The 15,280-nt window shown below is 35.4% G+C and overlaps 3 protein-coding genes across 10 annotated transcripts; all 3 read left to right on the forward strand.

Annotated features, from left to right (window-relative positions):
• The first annotated feature begins 489 nt into the window (after positions 1–489).
• LOC122315298 (glutathione S-transferase-like) lies at positions 490–1,660 on the forward strand. Its single transcript, XM_043131130.1, has 3 exons — positions 490–751; positions 860–908; positions 1,011–1,660. The coding sequence occupies exons 1-3, from the start codon at positions 602–604 to the stop codon at positions 1,457–1,459; spliced, it is 648 nt and encodes a 215-aa protein (XP_042987064.1). The 5' UTR covers positions 490–601; the 3' UTR covers positions 1,460–1,660.
• Positions 1,661–3,087: 1,427 nt separating this feature from the next.
• LOC122317150 lies at positions 3,088–8,008 on the forward strand. 8 transcript variants are annotated; one of them, XM_043134093.1, is made up of 14 exons: positions 3,088–3,155; positions 3,264–3,294; positions 3,401–3,462; positions 3,828–3,867; positions 3,996–4,054; positions 4,144–4,221; positions 4,384–4,594; positions 5,234–5,562; positions 5,702–6,063; positions 6,164–6,261; positions 6,404–6,495; positions 6,902–7,032; positions 7,267–7,464; positions 7,589–8,008. In XM_043134093.1, exons 1-13 carry the CDS (start codon positions 3,132–3,134, stop codon positions 7,334–7,336), a joined length of 1,587 nt encoding a protein of 528 aa, XP_042990027.1. In that variant the 5' UTR covers positions 3,088–3,131; the 3' UTR covers positions 7,337–7,464; positions 7,589–8,008. The 8 variants fall into 8 exon arrangements, with proteins under 8 accessions (XP_042990027.1, XP_042990026.1, XP_042990028.1 ...); XM_043134092.1 differs by having other exon boundaries at positions 3,094–3,294; positions 5,705–5,833; positions 5,930–6,063; XM_043134094.1 differs by having other exon boundaries at positions 3,094–3,294; positions 5,735–5,833; positions 5,930–6,063.
• A 2,885-nt stretch (positions 8,009–10,893) lies between these two features.
• Positions 10,894–12,793, forward strand: LOC122317108 (autophagy-related protein 18a-like). The gene is made up of 2 exons (XM_043134029.1): positions 10,894–11,849; positions 12,536–12,793. Exons 1-2 carry the CDS (start codon positions 11,031–11,033, stop codon positions 12,791–12,793), a joined length of 1,077 nt encoding a protein of 358 aa, XP_042989963.1. The 5' UTR covers positions 10,894–11,030.
• The last annotated feature ends 2,487 nt before the right edge of the window (positions 12,794–15,280 follow it).

Raw genomic sequence — 15,280 nt, forward strand, 5'->3', positions numbered from 1 at the left:
ATGATCCAATATGTAATTTTTTTATTTTTTTATCATTCTATTTAAACACATACATATTTAAACATTAAGATAGAAAAAAAAAATGATAAATTACATATTAAGCAAAAGTGTGTGGTGTTTCTATATATAATTTCTCAAATAAGAATGCAATGAATAAGATCAAAACAGATCGCTTCGAGACTTGTATAATGTAGGGAAGTCTACTTTTCCACCACAAAAAGTGTCCCTGTGAGCCTGCGAACATTGCGAGTTCAGTTTCAACCAAATTAAAAGACGACCAAGTCACTTTGGGATCCGGGGTGCTTGGGATTGTCTGCTGCCATATGTCAACTTGTACTAAGATAATCACAACTGTTATTTTTTTAATCAATCATGCACGTAAAGATAGGGGGAAAAATAAAATACCAGAAATATCGAAGCAATGTGGTTAAAAATGTGGTTGAAGTAATCTGCTGACCCGTACCATGCAATAGAGCATTATATAGTCGATGTGAGGCTCAGTCTAACTCCATAATATACATGCCGGCATCAACTCTCTCCTGATCATAGCCCCCTCTTCCTTGGCTTCTTATTTCTCGATCACAGAACACCATCCACAATCATGGCGGCCATCAGAGTACATGGAAGCCCTTTCTCAACAGCTTCGGCTCGAGTTCTGGCTACACTTTATGAGAAAGAGGTTGAATTTGAGTTTGTTCCGGTAGACATGAGAGCTGGGGAACATAAGAAGGAGTCCTTCCTGTCCATCAATGTAAGGAAAAGGAAGCTATTAAATGTTACTCGATCAATGGTCTGAATGAATTATTGTTATCACTTCTATATTAATTCTGCTGAATCTAATTTATTGTTGTGGATGCAGCCGTTTGGTCAAGTCCCAGGCTTTGAACATGGAGATTTAAAACTCTTTGGTAAAGTTCATGATATGCAACCGGCAGAGATTACCTAATACTTTTACTGCATGAATGCAATTAGTGTTATTGTCACGATTAATGGACTCTTTTTTTCTGCAGAATCAAGGGCAATTACAAAGTACGTTGCCAACGAGTATGCTGAGAAGGGGACCCACTTGGTATGCGGAGACTCTAAGAAGAAAGCAATCATAGGGGTGTGGATGGAGGTGGAGGCCCACCAATTTGACCCGGTAAGTTCGAAGCTTACCTGGGAGCTGGCAGTCAAGCCAGTGTATGGCATGGCTACGGATAAAGCAGTTGTGGAGGAGAACGAAGCTAAGCTGGCTAAGGTCCTTGATGTTTATGAGAGTCGACTGGCTAAGTCGAAGTACCTGGGATGTGAAAGCTTCACCTTGGTAGATCTGCACCACCTGCCCAACATAAATTACTTGATGGGCACTGAGATTAAGAAGCTCTTTGATTCCCGCCCCCATGTCAGTGCGTGGATAGCCGATATCACAGCGAGGCCAGCTTGGTCGAAGGTCCTTGCCATGCAAAAGCAACAGTAATGAGTAAACTGTTGGGGTGGTGCTCTAGGACTTATGTTATTGGGTCGTTCTCTCTGAGTTTTTATTTATGTTTTCCCATCAGTTTTCAAGTTGAAGGGCTTCAAGTTTATGCAGTATTCCGTTGTTTTTCAATGGTTATTCTTGCAGGGCTAACTGCAAAGATTGAAAAGAATAATTAACTCAAATCTTTCCTCTTTCCAAGTAAAATTCTTGTCTCATATATATGATAATTACTAGTCGTCATCTATCATCACATCGCTGGATGAAGTTGTTAGCAGTAATCATCAACTTGGCCAATATTCTGAATCTTATGAAAAAAAAAATAAGAAGGAATTTGTTCACAAGAGGATTTTCTCGTCAATAGTTTAATTCATCTTTATCTCTCGAATACGGGTTGTTAATAAGTATCATACTTATCTATTAGCATGTTTATCCTTTTGTTACGAATTGATCTTGTAGAGAAGTTACATGTATCATTTAAGTGGCATGACCCTATGAATAGATTAAAGGTATAAGTAAAATTTATTCCCGAACTTATGTATTTGAAGGAGGCCTAAATTACCTATGATAACTTATTTTTCCAATTAAATCAGCCTTCGCTAAGGGATCCATCATCCGAGTTCGTACCCTAGCCTCGTTTGCACACCCATCTTTCCCCACCTCTATTACAGCATCCCATCTTTGCCCTCCACCCATTGAACTTAATCCATTCCGCCTATGGAGCCTGGAGGGAGATTCATCTCCTGACCTCGACCGGTTAACCACACAGCAAATACATTTGAACTGGACCCCCTCCTAGCCCACCACAACTTCCAAACTCACTCTTAGTGGGGAAATTTATTTCTAACACACCTTTAAACAAACATATGGTGAGAACAGTCATCATTTTTATTCTCTCCATTCCCTCGATGCCTTTGATAGAAACTAATACATTTTTAGTTCACCAACTGAAATGACAGACAGACAGACAGACAGCCAGAGTTATCAATCTAAGCCTTGGAATTCCGGTATTTGTCAAAGGAAAATGATTTAGCCACGTCTAGAGGACTCGGACAATGTTGTCCGTTTCAAAGGTAAGATAAAAGAAGATGGATTACCATATTTTCGAAGGGACTCGAATAAAAATTAAACCAATCCGGAATAAACGAATAAACCGGCCTCCACACAGCTAAAAGTAGCCTCTCCCTCCGGCGTCTCCGATGTTTCTCTGCGATGAAGAGGGACTAACCGTGGAGTCTGTAATAATAATATTATTATAATCACCCCCACAATTTATTTAATTATTGAAGAGGTTTTTAATATCCTACTAATTAATTACTAATGTTTGCAAATAAACTCCTCCGCGATGTGTCCATTGCTAATAAGGTGCCTTAGTTAATTGCCATAACGCCCGATTACATCCAATCCTCAATTAATCGTGTGCTAATCTTGTGTGTAAAATGTAAATTTCTTTACATAATATTGTGGGTAAACTTAAAATAATATTTTTATTCATCATGAATTTCATCATTTTTAATTCAACTAATATGAAACATTTTAAACAGTTTAATAAATATATCATTTAAATCAAAATTCAATTAAAATATGAAATATTAACTAATATGATCGTCAATAAAAGCCATAGAGATGATAAAAATTTAAAGCCATACGCTTCAAGTCATTCGGACACTAGATGCGGCGACAAAACGTTTTCCGGGTAAAAACCCTCGATGAATCTATTCGTTCGCTCTCTAACGTTGCTCCATTTCACCGAATAAAACCATCCTTTGTCTACTTTCTGATTCCCTTTTTTTCCCCCCACCAGGACAATTCAGACTCTGACCAGAGCATTTCCGGTGCTTCTCACTATTTCATGCTTACATTTTACTGTATTTATATTTTTCTCTCCAATTTATGCTGCGTGATGTTTTATGGGTCGGCATTTTTATTATAATTTTGCAGAAGATGAAGATCTCGATGCTGATTTTCCTGAAACTTGTGAGTATCGGCAGTCGGATATAAAGGTCGGTATGCTACTCTCTACTCTTTTTTTTTTAGTCTACGGTGTGCTACTTTTTATGCTTTTATCCACCTATCAATATATACATAAATATCTATATATGTATATGTTATGCACATATGCACATGCATATGCGTGTATGCTGTCGACGTTTTACTTGCGGCTTGTTTGGACGTCGTTTCAAATTTGAATGGAGAATTTCGGTTTGAAAATTAAATGACTTCTGGCAATTTTATGATTGTTCAATGTAACAGCGTTTCGGCTCACCGATCAATTTTACACTGGATAAATGTTCTCCTTACACGCTCGATGTGATTTCCTTTTAATGCCCTATGATCAAATTGTAACTATAATTTTATACTTTGGTAGGAAGAATTGCAACTTCCATTACGGCTGGATCTACTGAAAGGTATAAATTTTTTTCTTTTATTTGTTTGAAAAAGCTCATTCATGAGTGTTGGCACATTTTCATTTCTTTTTCAGGCGTTTTGTTATTAATTGTCAAGTAGACCTTTGAAAAACCAGTCTCTAATGCAGGTGCCCATCGTGCCCTTGAATTGGATGGTGGAAGGAAAACTAGCCATTTATCTGACAAGGCACGAGTCTTTAGAAATTTGTGTTATCGTTAATCTTTATACCCAATTGCTATATAAAAGTAGTTGTATGGTGTTATTGGTTTAATCAGAAGGAAACAAATGTCTCTCAAGAAGATGATGTTGAAATGCCTCTGTTCGATAATGAGGAAAAGATCTCTGATGATGAGGTACAATATAAGAGGATTTAGGTCTAGCTTTTTGCTTCTTGTTGTGTTGCTATTCACCATTTGCACCTACTTATTTTATGTTTATACCACGGATGTGTGGTCTCTCATCTCTTTTGTTATTGTTGCAAGACAGTAATGTTCTTTTGTAATCTGTTTGGAAAGGAAAACATCGTGCCTTTAAAAATTTCTGCTACCTCTGGCACTAAAAAGTGGCATGAAGATGATAACCACAGCTTTGGAAGGGGGAAGCAAGATGAGGCACATACATGGTCCAATATAAGCAAAGAAGCTGATGCACTAATATGGTTGAATAAGAATGCTCCAGGTTCATCATCCCATTATGCCTACCCCGTTGCAAACAAACCCCAAAAAGGTGATTTTTCTCTCTTTTATGATTTCTTGTCACTGATGTCTATCATATGCCTATCTTACGTATTTAGTACTTATCTTCAGATTGAGTTTTCTGGTACATATCAAACTATGGGAGAAGTAAAATGGTCATTGCCATGGAACATCTTTTTGTTAACCTTACATATGCCATATGTTTGTCTTTTATAAGGTGCTTTTCAACCTTCATTATCTTTTAAATTCATACTCCATACATGTTCCTTAATTTTGGATAAATGATCATTCTGTGGATTCATCGCATGTATTGTCCACTTTATTAAGAGTAGGAACCTGTCTTAAAAGTGTTGCTCATTAAAATAAAATAGTGATCAGAATTACAACTGAAAGGAAATGTGTAATATGCTCTTTGTTTAATTACTTCTCACAGGGAATAATGGGAATTAGGTTCATATATGCTCCATAGTATATCCTGATGCTAAACCATGTACATGTCTTAGACTTGTTGTAGATTGTGTACCAACTGTGGATTTGTTAGTGGTGTGATCAACTTTCTATCAGACCTGATATGTGATGCAGCTCTGCATGGAATTTGTGGATGATTTTAAATTATGTTTAGGATGAGAACCTGGTTCTATATGGTCAACTTGAGAATCAACTGTTGCAGGCATGAGATGCAAGGCTAAGCGAAAATTCTCATTCCGGTTCCAGTCACGTGAGGGAGGACTCTCTTGTCCCTCTATCTCTAATGATGAAAAATATGTGTCACTCAAGGATCATGAAGCATCCGAAAGATTGGAAACCATTGAGCCTAGATCTGAAGAACATTCAATTGCTGGGGTTGTTGAAGATTATCAAAGAGAGAACGAAATTCAGTCAGAGGTTGTGTGTGCTGAAGTAGGAGCTCTTGGGCATGGAGGCATTGAGCAATCAATGTCTGATCTTTTAGATGGCCTTCAGGATAGGGCTGTTGTGCAGAAAGGAGTTTCAGCAAAGGTCGGTTATTTGAGCCAGAACTTTTTGTTCTTTTTCTCATCTGGCTATTTATTCCCAGTTAAACTGGTATCTGCAACAATTAAGCAAGGTTTTTTTTTAAAAAAAATTTTTAATTTCTAAAATTTTTTAAATAAGTTAGCAGTGTAGTAATACCAGAGGTAAAGAGGTACAGATTGTTACAAAGAGAAATCCCTCTTCGCTGGGAGATAGAACTGTTGACAGTGAGGACTCCCCTGAATCTATGGATAGTGGATCATCTAGTGAGGACGAGGTACTTGTTGTCTCTACTCACAGTCCTCCCCTTCACCCCCTTCCTTTCTTGTTAATACTATATACAACATGTATTATTGGTTATATGCTAAAGCAGGCCAGAGATCAAAAACTTGAGGTTAATATCCCAGATATGAAACGGCAAACTATGACAGACAGGTTTCAAGCAGCTTTAGGTGCTACTTTTTTAAATGAGGAAGGGGCCCTTGTTGCAGTGCCTAAACCATCAGGGTAAATAATAGGCAAAAATTTGGTATAACATATCTCACCATATATATTACATGGTGTAGATGGTTGTAGGAGTGAACTGAGTGTGTGCCAAATTCTTCAGAATTGGCTTGTTTGGGAAGTTGCAGCAGCTCATGCAGAGTGAAAAAGAAAGAGATGTGATTTTCTTGAAGAAGTTGCAGACTGGATCTGGTACAAATGGTAGGGCTTGTGACTGTAATTTTTTTTGACTGAAAAGCATGTTTACTCATGAAAACCATGAGTCCAGTCATTAACAAATAAGAACTTTGTTCTTCTGTATTTCATGTTGCTTAACATTTGTTATTCGTCGATATCTCGTCAGACGAAGCAAGCTGCATTGTTGTTAAGATCCTTGCAAGATGCTTGGATGCAAAGATGACGGTTTGCCAATGCTCTTTTGTCAAGAACATGGAGGTACTTTTTCTTTTTGCAAAACCTTTCTCATGCAACCCCTACTTGTGGCTACCACTTCAGTCCAAGAGGGTAGTAATTGAAAGATTCTTTCCTTATTTTTTAATGAAAATATTCCCAAATTATAAATTTTTATGTTCAACGCAATGCTACAACCTTACATATTTACAGATCACTTTAAATCTGGATTTTTATGTTCTGGTGCATAGAACTATTCTTGATGACATGGAAGTAATACTTCATTTTTGCAAAATCAACATTCTCGACCATCCTTGCTAGGTTTACATTCTTTAAAACAATGATATGAAGAAGGTTACTCAGTGCTGGCCGTAGATGTGAATTAGAAATAAGAGATTCTTCCTTCAAATGCCTGTTAAATGATAGCTGATGGTGCATGCCTGTTTTGCAGACCCCCATGCAGTCAGGGAGCCCTAGAACAATGGTAAATGGAGGAAGGAAAACAACAATTATTTTTCATCCTAGGGTTAGTGGTGATGTTGACCTTGAAGTTGGGAACTTGATTCGCATTCACCCCCCATGGTATGAATTGTAAAATTCAACATTTCCACTGCTCTATCCATCCAAGTTTTAATTAGAAGACAATGGAAGCTCATATAATTGATTTAAAAGGAAGTCTCTTTCCAGCTGCACTATTATAGTCTGTTGAAAAAGCTACTATTTTACGGTTTAGTTCAAGGGGATTATTAACGTTTTCTTCTTCTGTTTTACTTAAAGTTATATGAATGAAGTTCAACAATAAACTTATTTTGTCAGGAGGGAGGTTCAAGTGGGAAATGATGAGAGTATTGTTCTCTCCACATATTTCTCCCAAGTTCTAATTTGACCGTGTAAAGTATGCCAGAAGTAGATATGATAAGGATAATGTGCCATATTCAGTTGCATCTGGAATCTGTTTGTCCAGCCACCAAACTCTGTTTCCGTTGGCATAGGCAAGAGACATGGTTGCACAAAGTATCCCACCTGTGATCCTTTTTTTTATTTTTTATTTTCCTTCTCTTTTTATCTCTTTTCCCCCCTCATCTGATGCCTTGGAACCAGTGCAAGTTGTTAACACTAACGACCATTCTTTGTGCAGAAGGAAGATGAAAAAATTTCTTACTTTTCTCAAAAAGGAAGAAATTTATATACATACATACACACCCAGATGGTTTGGATCTTGATCATTTGACAAGATGATGGACGGAAAGAACGTAAAAGTTCTAGCTTTCAATTTCAATTTTATTCGTGGCTGGAACAGTATAGATACTCATTTGATGTGAAATATTTGAAGTAGCTACTTTCACGAGGAAGTGAGTATCTATAAGCTGTGAACTTTGATGGATGCATTCCCACACAATTAGTTATTTACTTGAGTCTGTTGCAGCTAAATTATCTCACTAGAAGTCACTCTCTTTATGGCCCGTGTTAGTTAACTAAAGTAATACGCTTTAGTTGGTCTGTCGTCTTGGAATTCAATTCTGTACTAAAAAAGATGGTTGATGCCTACCAGCCAACATTTTCTTGTGCTGTAGAATGGGGGGGCAGTAATTTAGCGATCAAATCAGAAATGGTGTTTTGGGTTATTTGGATGAGCTGAAGTTTCACAGTCAAGCAAGCTAAAATGTGCAGGAAAAGAATGTAGAAAGCAGAAAAATATGACACGGGCCACGGCTTTGAGTTACATAGGCTATCCTTCTGGATAAATGTTTAGCCACAAAGAAATTTTATAAAGGTAAATTTATAAACTGATGTAGTATGAAGTGATACGTTAGATTGTAAATTAAATTTAATATATTATATGCAATTATATTAATTTGTAAATTTACTTCTATGAAATCTTTTTATGGACGTAACATTTCTCATCCTTATGGGTCTGTGACAGAACCTCCATCTTCTTGCAGACCTCAAAACACCTAAGAGCCCAGTAGATTTCTTTCTATGTTTCCAGAGATGCTCCATTGTCCTTTAAAAGTGACACTTTTATGATATTGTTGAGTAATTATTAAGTAGTTTTGGAATTATAATATGTTATTTTGTGATATAAGCAAAGTATCACTTTATATATATATATATATACATTTTCTTTGCGATTATCTAATAATTAGTCAATGTTGTTGGAAGTTGATTCTAAAGTCAATATTGTTACAGCGAACCAAAGCTAGGGGCAAGGGGCAACTATTTTTTAGCATGTTACAAAAACAAAAACAAAAAAAGCATGGATTTGACGAGGGAAAATAAAGGGATGTTTTTATTTCAGAAGTATTAATTGAAGTTCTTTGTCAGCAAGTTAATGGATCCAATTAAGACATTAATTAGAGGTTGTTTGGGAATAGAAAGCATCTATCTCAACTTAAAATTTTATTTCTAAACATTATTAAAATATAAACACTTTTTAGTTCAAATTTTCAACTTTTTTTATTTATTTTTTCTCTAAGCAAGAAGCATATTATAGATAAACTAATGAGTTTCAAGATACAAGATTTAATAAGGTGAGAGTCTCTAATAATCATTCAAAAACAACAAATAAAACACAAGTGAAAATAAAAAAGAGGGATTTGGAGCCAAAAGTTTGGCTCTCACCTATTTCTTATCAGAGGAAGCCACTTGAAGTAATTTTAACATAGTCTGCTAAACAGATTATAAGTACAGCTAGAAGCCGTAGTAAAATGGGTGTTACATTTTACTGGATTGGACTGGCTAAAGTAGACTCCCACAACCACTTTATCTTGATTCTTAGTTAGAGAAAATAGAAACATACAAAATTAGCAATCGGAAAATGAGTTGAATCGCCAACGAAAGACCATCACTAGTTGTGAAGGTGCATGTAGGTCATGTGCCCCCAATGACAGAAAATTAAAGGTTGGATCTAATAGATCTAAAGCCACTGATCCTGATAGCGCCGCGTGTGGTGGCAATATACCTCCCCGGTGCGGTGTCGCTTGAATCTCACACGTAGTATGAGTTGTACGTGAGACACACACGCCACTCTTTTAATTAGTTTTCTTTTACCGTCTAACAGATTGGCGGTTGGAGAATCTGATAATGGGGTGCATGTCGGTCTTTAGTAGTCTGTGAGCAACAAATTGGCATATTTCGGAGTTATAGGCGAAAAACTCTAGAAAAATGAGAAAAAAAAATTATGGATGGGTTCAATGAAGGCCATATACTGGGAGGGAGGGTGGAGCCCACCCTTTGCCTGGAGGGGTGGTGGTTATACTAAAACGGTGGTAGGAGGATTTTTCCTATAGAGAAAACAGGGTGAGAGAAAACGATTGTGTTATCACCAACGCAGGTGTTGAGAATCCTTCAACTTTTTTATTTAATAATTATAATTTTTTAAAACTTTCAAATAAAATATAAAATATATGAAAAATCATATAAATTTTTCAAATTTTAAGATAAATTAATATTAAAAAATAACATTTTAACAATATTTTAATTTTATAATATTTTTATTCAATTTTTTCTTTCTTATTTTTTAAAACCTACTAAAATATTTTAATTCAATTTATTTTATTATTATTCATAAACTATTTCACTACTATTTACATATTTTTTTACCCTATTTCATTCTCCAAACATCTTCTTGCTGGAAGAGATTTGTTTTCCGGCTTCCCATCAATAATTAGAACAACCGCTTTTCTTGTCATTGGAGAAGAAACGACTGTTTCATGATGCATTTGAAGGATGCGTTGAGGCTTTGTTTCCATGATTTATTTGCTGTGCATTAATCTGAATCAGGTTGTTATTTTCATGGTAGAGACAGAAAACATTTCAGTTATTGTAAGTTTTTTGGGTCAAGTGGAAAGCAAATAGATTGCATCAAGATGCATTTGAGGGATGCAGTGAGGTTTTGTATTTCCTCCTTTATTTATTGGACATGACATGAAATAAATATTTTGAACTAAAGATGAGTACATATATTTGTGAAGTGTTTGGTCAGACCTCCAAATACTTTATCCAAAAAGCTCCAATTGGGTTTAATTTTCTTTTTTAAGAATTATCAAATAAAAAAAAAAAAGAAAAAATAAAGTGATAATATTCCTTAAAATATTATATAAAAATATTAAGAGGATATATTTAAAATAGAATATTACGAAAAGATAAATGGCTATAAACATAAATATATTACTCAAAAATAAATTTATAAACTAATATAATTTTATATAATCTATTAGATTTATTGTATAATAAAATTAATTTTATAATATGATTTACTATATTAAATTACATTTATTTATAAATTTATTTTTATCTAATCTTATTAAATATATAGTATTTGTCTTTAAAAAATAGAATAAAGAAAAAGAAAGTCAAATTGCCGTTGGATTCCCGCCGAGACAAATTTGCTTCAGGAACGTAAGCAGTCAAGAGTTAATAGATTGGGTAGGAGTCTCTGTCATAGTCCGATCAGGAGTAGATTTCCCAGAGTTTTTGTTCGTTTCCAAAACACTTTCGATGAACATCATCTCCGTTCGTCTTTACCCTCCATATATACTTACTTCCCTCCAGAGTTATCATCATTCTTCTCCTCTACCATGCCTACTAGCTCTGCCTCCTGTGAGTCCTCTCCCTCTCCCTGGCCCCTTTACATAGTTAATTCTTCTCCGCGCTTCTCCGACTCCAATTCCTCCATGCATCGCCAGCCATTGGAACCCTGCCACCCCGACCCTAACCCTAACCTTGACATCCAGAAGCCGTTTTCTATTTCGCGGTCGTCTGATCCGCAGACGCTGGTTCACCTGTCGTTCTTCATGGACCATAGGTTCTTCGCGGCTGGTACGAGCCACGGGTTCAGAGTCTTCAGCTGCGACCCTTTCCGCGAGCTCTTCAGCCGTGAATTCAAGGACGGCGGCTTCGCCGCTGTCCAGATGCACTTACGAAGCAGCATCCTGGCCCTTGTAGGCGGTGGGCCCCACTCCAAGTTTCCTCTCCACAAGGTCATTTTCTGGGACGAGCGACAGTCCTACTGGGCCTCTGAGATCTCTTTCCGCTCCGAAGTCCGCTCCATCCGCCTCCGCTATGACCGTATCGTCGTCGTTTTGGAGCATAAGATCTACGTGTATACTTTCAATCACTTAAGGTTGGTCCACCAATTGGAGACCATCGCAAACCCTGAGGGCCTCTGCGCGGTCTCACAGTTGGACGGGTCGTTAGTCCTTGCCTGCATCGGGTTGCGCAATGGCCAGGTTAGGGTCGAGCACTACGCGGCCAAGAGGACCAAGTTCATCATGGCGCATGACTCCAAAATCGCGTGCTTGGAGCTCAGCCAGGATGGGCTGTTTCTCGCGACGGCGAGCAGTAAGGGGACTCTTGTCCGGATTTTCAGTACCCTCGATGCAACACTACTTCAAGAGGTTTGTGCTTATGAGTTAAGAGTTTCGAGGTCTTCATGCATTATGAATTTCGATGCTCGAGTTAGAGTTTGGTGGTGATGATTGTGAGATTCATGACTTTATACATGCTCTGTGAAAGGAGATTCCTTCGATAGACATTTGCTGTGATCAGAGTAATTATCCCCTTATTACAATTATTAAAACTGCAAATATTTGATCTGAATATTTGATCTGAAATACGATATGCGTTCGTATGAGTTTAGGTTTAGCTGTTAGGGGCACTATTGATTGTTACAGAGGAAAGCGCTTAAATACTTTGAAGTTCGCATTTGAAGTTACTAATGTTCCATATTACTTTCCATTTCAAAAATCGTCTTTGCGTTTATTGAGTAATGCAAGCTATAAATCTCAAATAGACAACAGAGATTTGTCTATTTGGGACTTATACAAATCATGCATTAATCATTTTTATTAGGTTCATTTGAACTAATTTGAAAGATTAAATTTGTGTATTCTTTGCTTTCGGATGATGAATACTTGGCACTTACAGTAAACCACTGTAACATATGGATTCTGACATTTTGCTTGTGGAGGTTTGCTTACCTCCCTTGACAGTTTAAATTTTTCTATTGCTATTTTTCGTATTGGTGCTGTATTTCTGTGTTCAAAGTGCTTAGCTTAGGACATTAATTGGATATTGAATGTAGGTAAGGAGAGGCACAGATCAAGCAGATATCTACAGTTTGGCATTTTCTTCAACTGCCCAGTGGTTAGCAGTCACAAGTGACAAGGGAACTGTGCATGTTTTCAATCTTAAAGTCAATCCAGGATTGGAAGGAGGTGACGAACCACAAAATGCATCTGATGCGGATGTTGCTGTTACAAAATTAAGCTCACCTCTCTCTTTCATTCAAGGCAAAAACTTTCTTCCCTCCTTGATATACTTGTGCTGTTGGTATATTTAACAGTAATATTTCATTATTACAAACTAGGTTGTGTCCGGGAATGTCCGCGTTGATATGTATAAATAAGTACTTTAGTGTTAATGTTTTTCAACGAAGTGAAGCCCTTAAAAAGGTCTATATAGATGGTACTTCATGAATGACAACATGGGCAAGAAAAAATATATAGTTTTAAATGCCATGTAAAGTACTGAGAAAACTTCTGTTTTGATGGTTGATGATAATTAGTGACCACCGAAGTACTAACTTAATTGAGGTCAATGAGATTTTTCTGAAGTGACTCAAGTCGGTTGGAGAGGACCCATGGCGTTTATTTTCTTGTTATATCTTCCGTTCCATTTGCTCTTAAGGCCAGATGTCTGTTAAAACAACCTTTTGCTTTATTTATTTCCCTCTCATTATTGCTTCTTGTGGAGAAATGGATAGATAGCTGACCTGAAACCTTTGAAAGAGGGTTTAGATGATGGCCGTATGTGTGAATATTTTTCTTTTGCCACTCAACGAAGTATGTTTGTCTTTTGTATTTTTTGGGGCTCTGAATCTAAATTAAGTTGCACGTGCAGGACTGTTGCCTAAGTATTTTGCCTCACAGCGGTCGTTTGCCCAGTTTCATTTGCCTGGGGATACTCAATACATCGCTGGTTTTGGTCACCAAAAGAATACAATTGCAGTTCTTGGCATGGATGGAAGGTAAGGGTAATATAAATAAAACACTCAGTTCATATTCAATTTGGAAAAGTTATTCATATTATTGGACACAGACTACCATTTAAGGTGGCCTTTAAGAAGAATAACTCATTTTCTGTTAACTGTATTGTGTGGTGGTCGCTTAGTAATTGGTATATCACTTAGGGGATTGAGGTTTGGATACTAAATTGAGATGAGAAGAAATGAAATAAGATGAAAGTTGAATAAAATATTGTTAGAATATTATCTTTTAAAATTATATTTGTTTTGAGATTTGAAAAAATTGAATTGTTTATTGTATTTTGTTTGAAAATTTGAAAAAATAATAATGATTAGATAAGATGCTGTGCTTTTATCCAAACAATGCCTTAATTGTACGATTTGCAACGTTATAGCTTAGAGCAATACATGTTCGCTTTTGCATTAGACTCTTGACAAAGGATTCCTTATAAGCTGCAAAATATTAGCTGTAATTAGCTAGGTTGATTCATATTACTCTAAAAAATCTTCTTTGATTAGTCTTTTGAATATAGCTAGCTAGAATTTTAGCTTTGGAATCATGTTTCTTTTCATTCCCAGAGACATCATGTACTGATTTACACTTGGTGGAAATTTCTTGAAACTTGAATTTGTGATGTGTAATTATATGTATATGCATGCAGCTTCTATCGATGTCAATTTGACTCAGAGAATGGAGGAGAGATGACAGAGCTGGAATATCACAACTTTCTGAATCCAGAAGAAGCTGCCTCATGATACTAAAATTAGTACATAAAAGAGATTTTGGATACGGCAATATTACGAGTGTTAATGATGGTAATTGGTTTTCCCAAAAGTAATGAAAACAACATATTTCTATCTTGCTGGTAGAGTTTTAATGATGCAAGTGGGAATGTCTGAAGAATAATACATTTTTTTTTTTTTTTTTTGAATAGCAGTTGTGGTCCTGTCTTGTAATCTGGGATGATTCACTCGTTAGATGTAATTATCTAGAATTTGGATCAATAGTTATAATAGTTTTTGAATTTTGTTTATTATATATGTTGCCAATTCTGATCTTAGAAAATTAAAATTTATAAAATTTACTTGAGTTTTACAATATACAGATATTAAATAGTTGTATCATATGTAGTGACCCGGATTCGATTCCCGGCATGCCGTTTTCCTTCTATCACTATTTTTATTACTAATTTTTAAAAAATGAAAATTTATAAACTATACGTGAATTTTAAGATCTTGATATTAAAGATAGATTAAGAGTGTTTAGTTTTACAGATGGTCTCAACCAATCTCATTTTAATATCTAAATATCATTTAAATAAAAATACTTTTAAATTTTAAATTTTTTCATATAATTAATTATTATTTAATCATTATAATTTTTTCAAACTTATAAAAAAATAAAAAATAGTTTAATCTTTTTTTAAATTTTAAAATAAAAATAATATTAAATAATTAAATTATAATAATATTTTAACTTTATAATATTTTTATTCAATTTTTTCTTTCTCATTTTTAAAAATTCTATAAAACATTTTAATTCATATAATTTTATTATCATTTACAAATTATCTCACTACTATTCATAAATTTTTTCTCATTTTATCTATGTAACCAAATAAAGCCTAAATCGTTACAGTTTAATGAGGGTGTAGTTCGAGAGTTGTCACCGATAAAGCAAAATGTCTTTTTTTCATCTTTTATTTTCATACATTTTTTATACCCTTAAATATTTTTTAAAAAGAGTCATAACTTTAATAAAAAATACTTTCTTAATAATTAAATAAACAGTTCTGCTACGTA

Source organism: Carya illinoinensis, chromosome 7 (genome assembly GCF_018687715.1).
Source record: "Carya illinoinensis cultivar Pawnee chromosome 7, C.illinoinensisPawnee_v1, whole genome shotgun sequence".
NCBI lineage: Eukaryota > Viridiplantae > Streptophyta > Magnoliopsida > Fagales > Juglandaceae > Carya > Carya illinoinensis.

Excerpts from the sequence above, each read along its gene's own strand:
- LOC122315298 (XM_043131130.1), top strand. The coding sequence starts at position 602 with ATGGCGGCCATCAGAGTACATGGAAGCCCTTTCTCAACAGCTTCGGCT. Across the intron at positions 752-859 it reads AGTCCTTCCTGTCCATCAAT|CCGTTTGGTCAAGTCCCAGG; the intron begins GTAAGGAAAAGG and ends TTGTGGATGCAG. Across the intron at positions 909-1,010 it reads TGGAGATTTAAAACTCTTTG|AATCAAGGGCAATTACAAAG; the intron begins GTAAAGTTCATG and ends TTTTTTCTGCAG.
- LOC122317108 (XM_043134029.1), top strand. The coding sequence starts at position 11,031 with ATGCCTACTAGCTCTGCCTCCTGTGAGTCCTCTCCCTCTCCCTGGCCC. Across the intron at positions 11,850-12,535 it reads ATGCAACACTACTTCAAGAG|GTAAGGAGAGGCACAGATCA; the intron begins GTTTGTGCTTAT and ends TATTGAATGTAG.
- LOC122317150 (XM_043134088.1), top strand. The coding sequence starts at position 3,132 with ATGCGGCGACAAAACGTTTTCCGGGTAAAAACCCTCGATGAATCTATT. Across the intron at positions 3,295-3,400 it reads CTCTGACCAGAGCATTTCCG|AAGATGAAGATCTCGATGCT; the intron begins GTGCTTCTCACT and ends ATAATTTTGCAG. Across the intron at positions 3,868-3,995 it reads ACGGCTGGATCTACTGAAAG|GTGCCCATCGTGCCCTTGAA; the intron begins GTATAAATTTTT and ends TCTCTAATGCAG.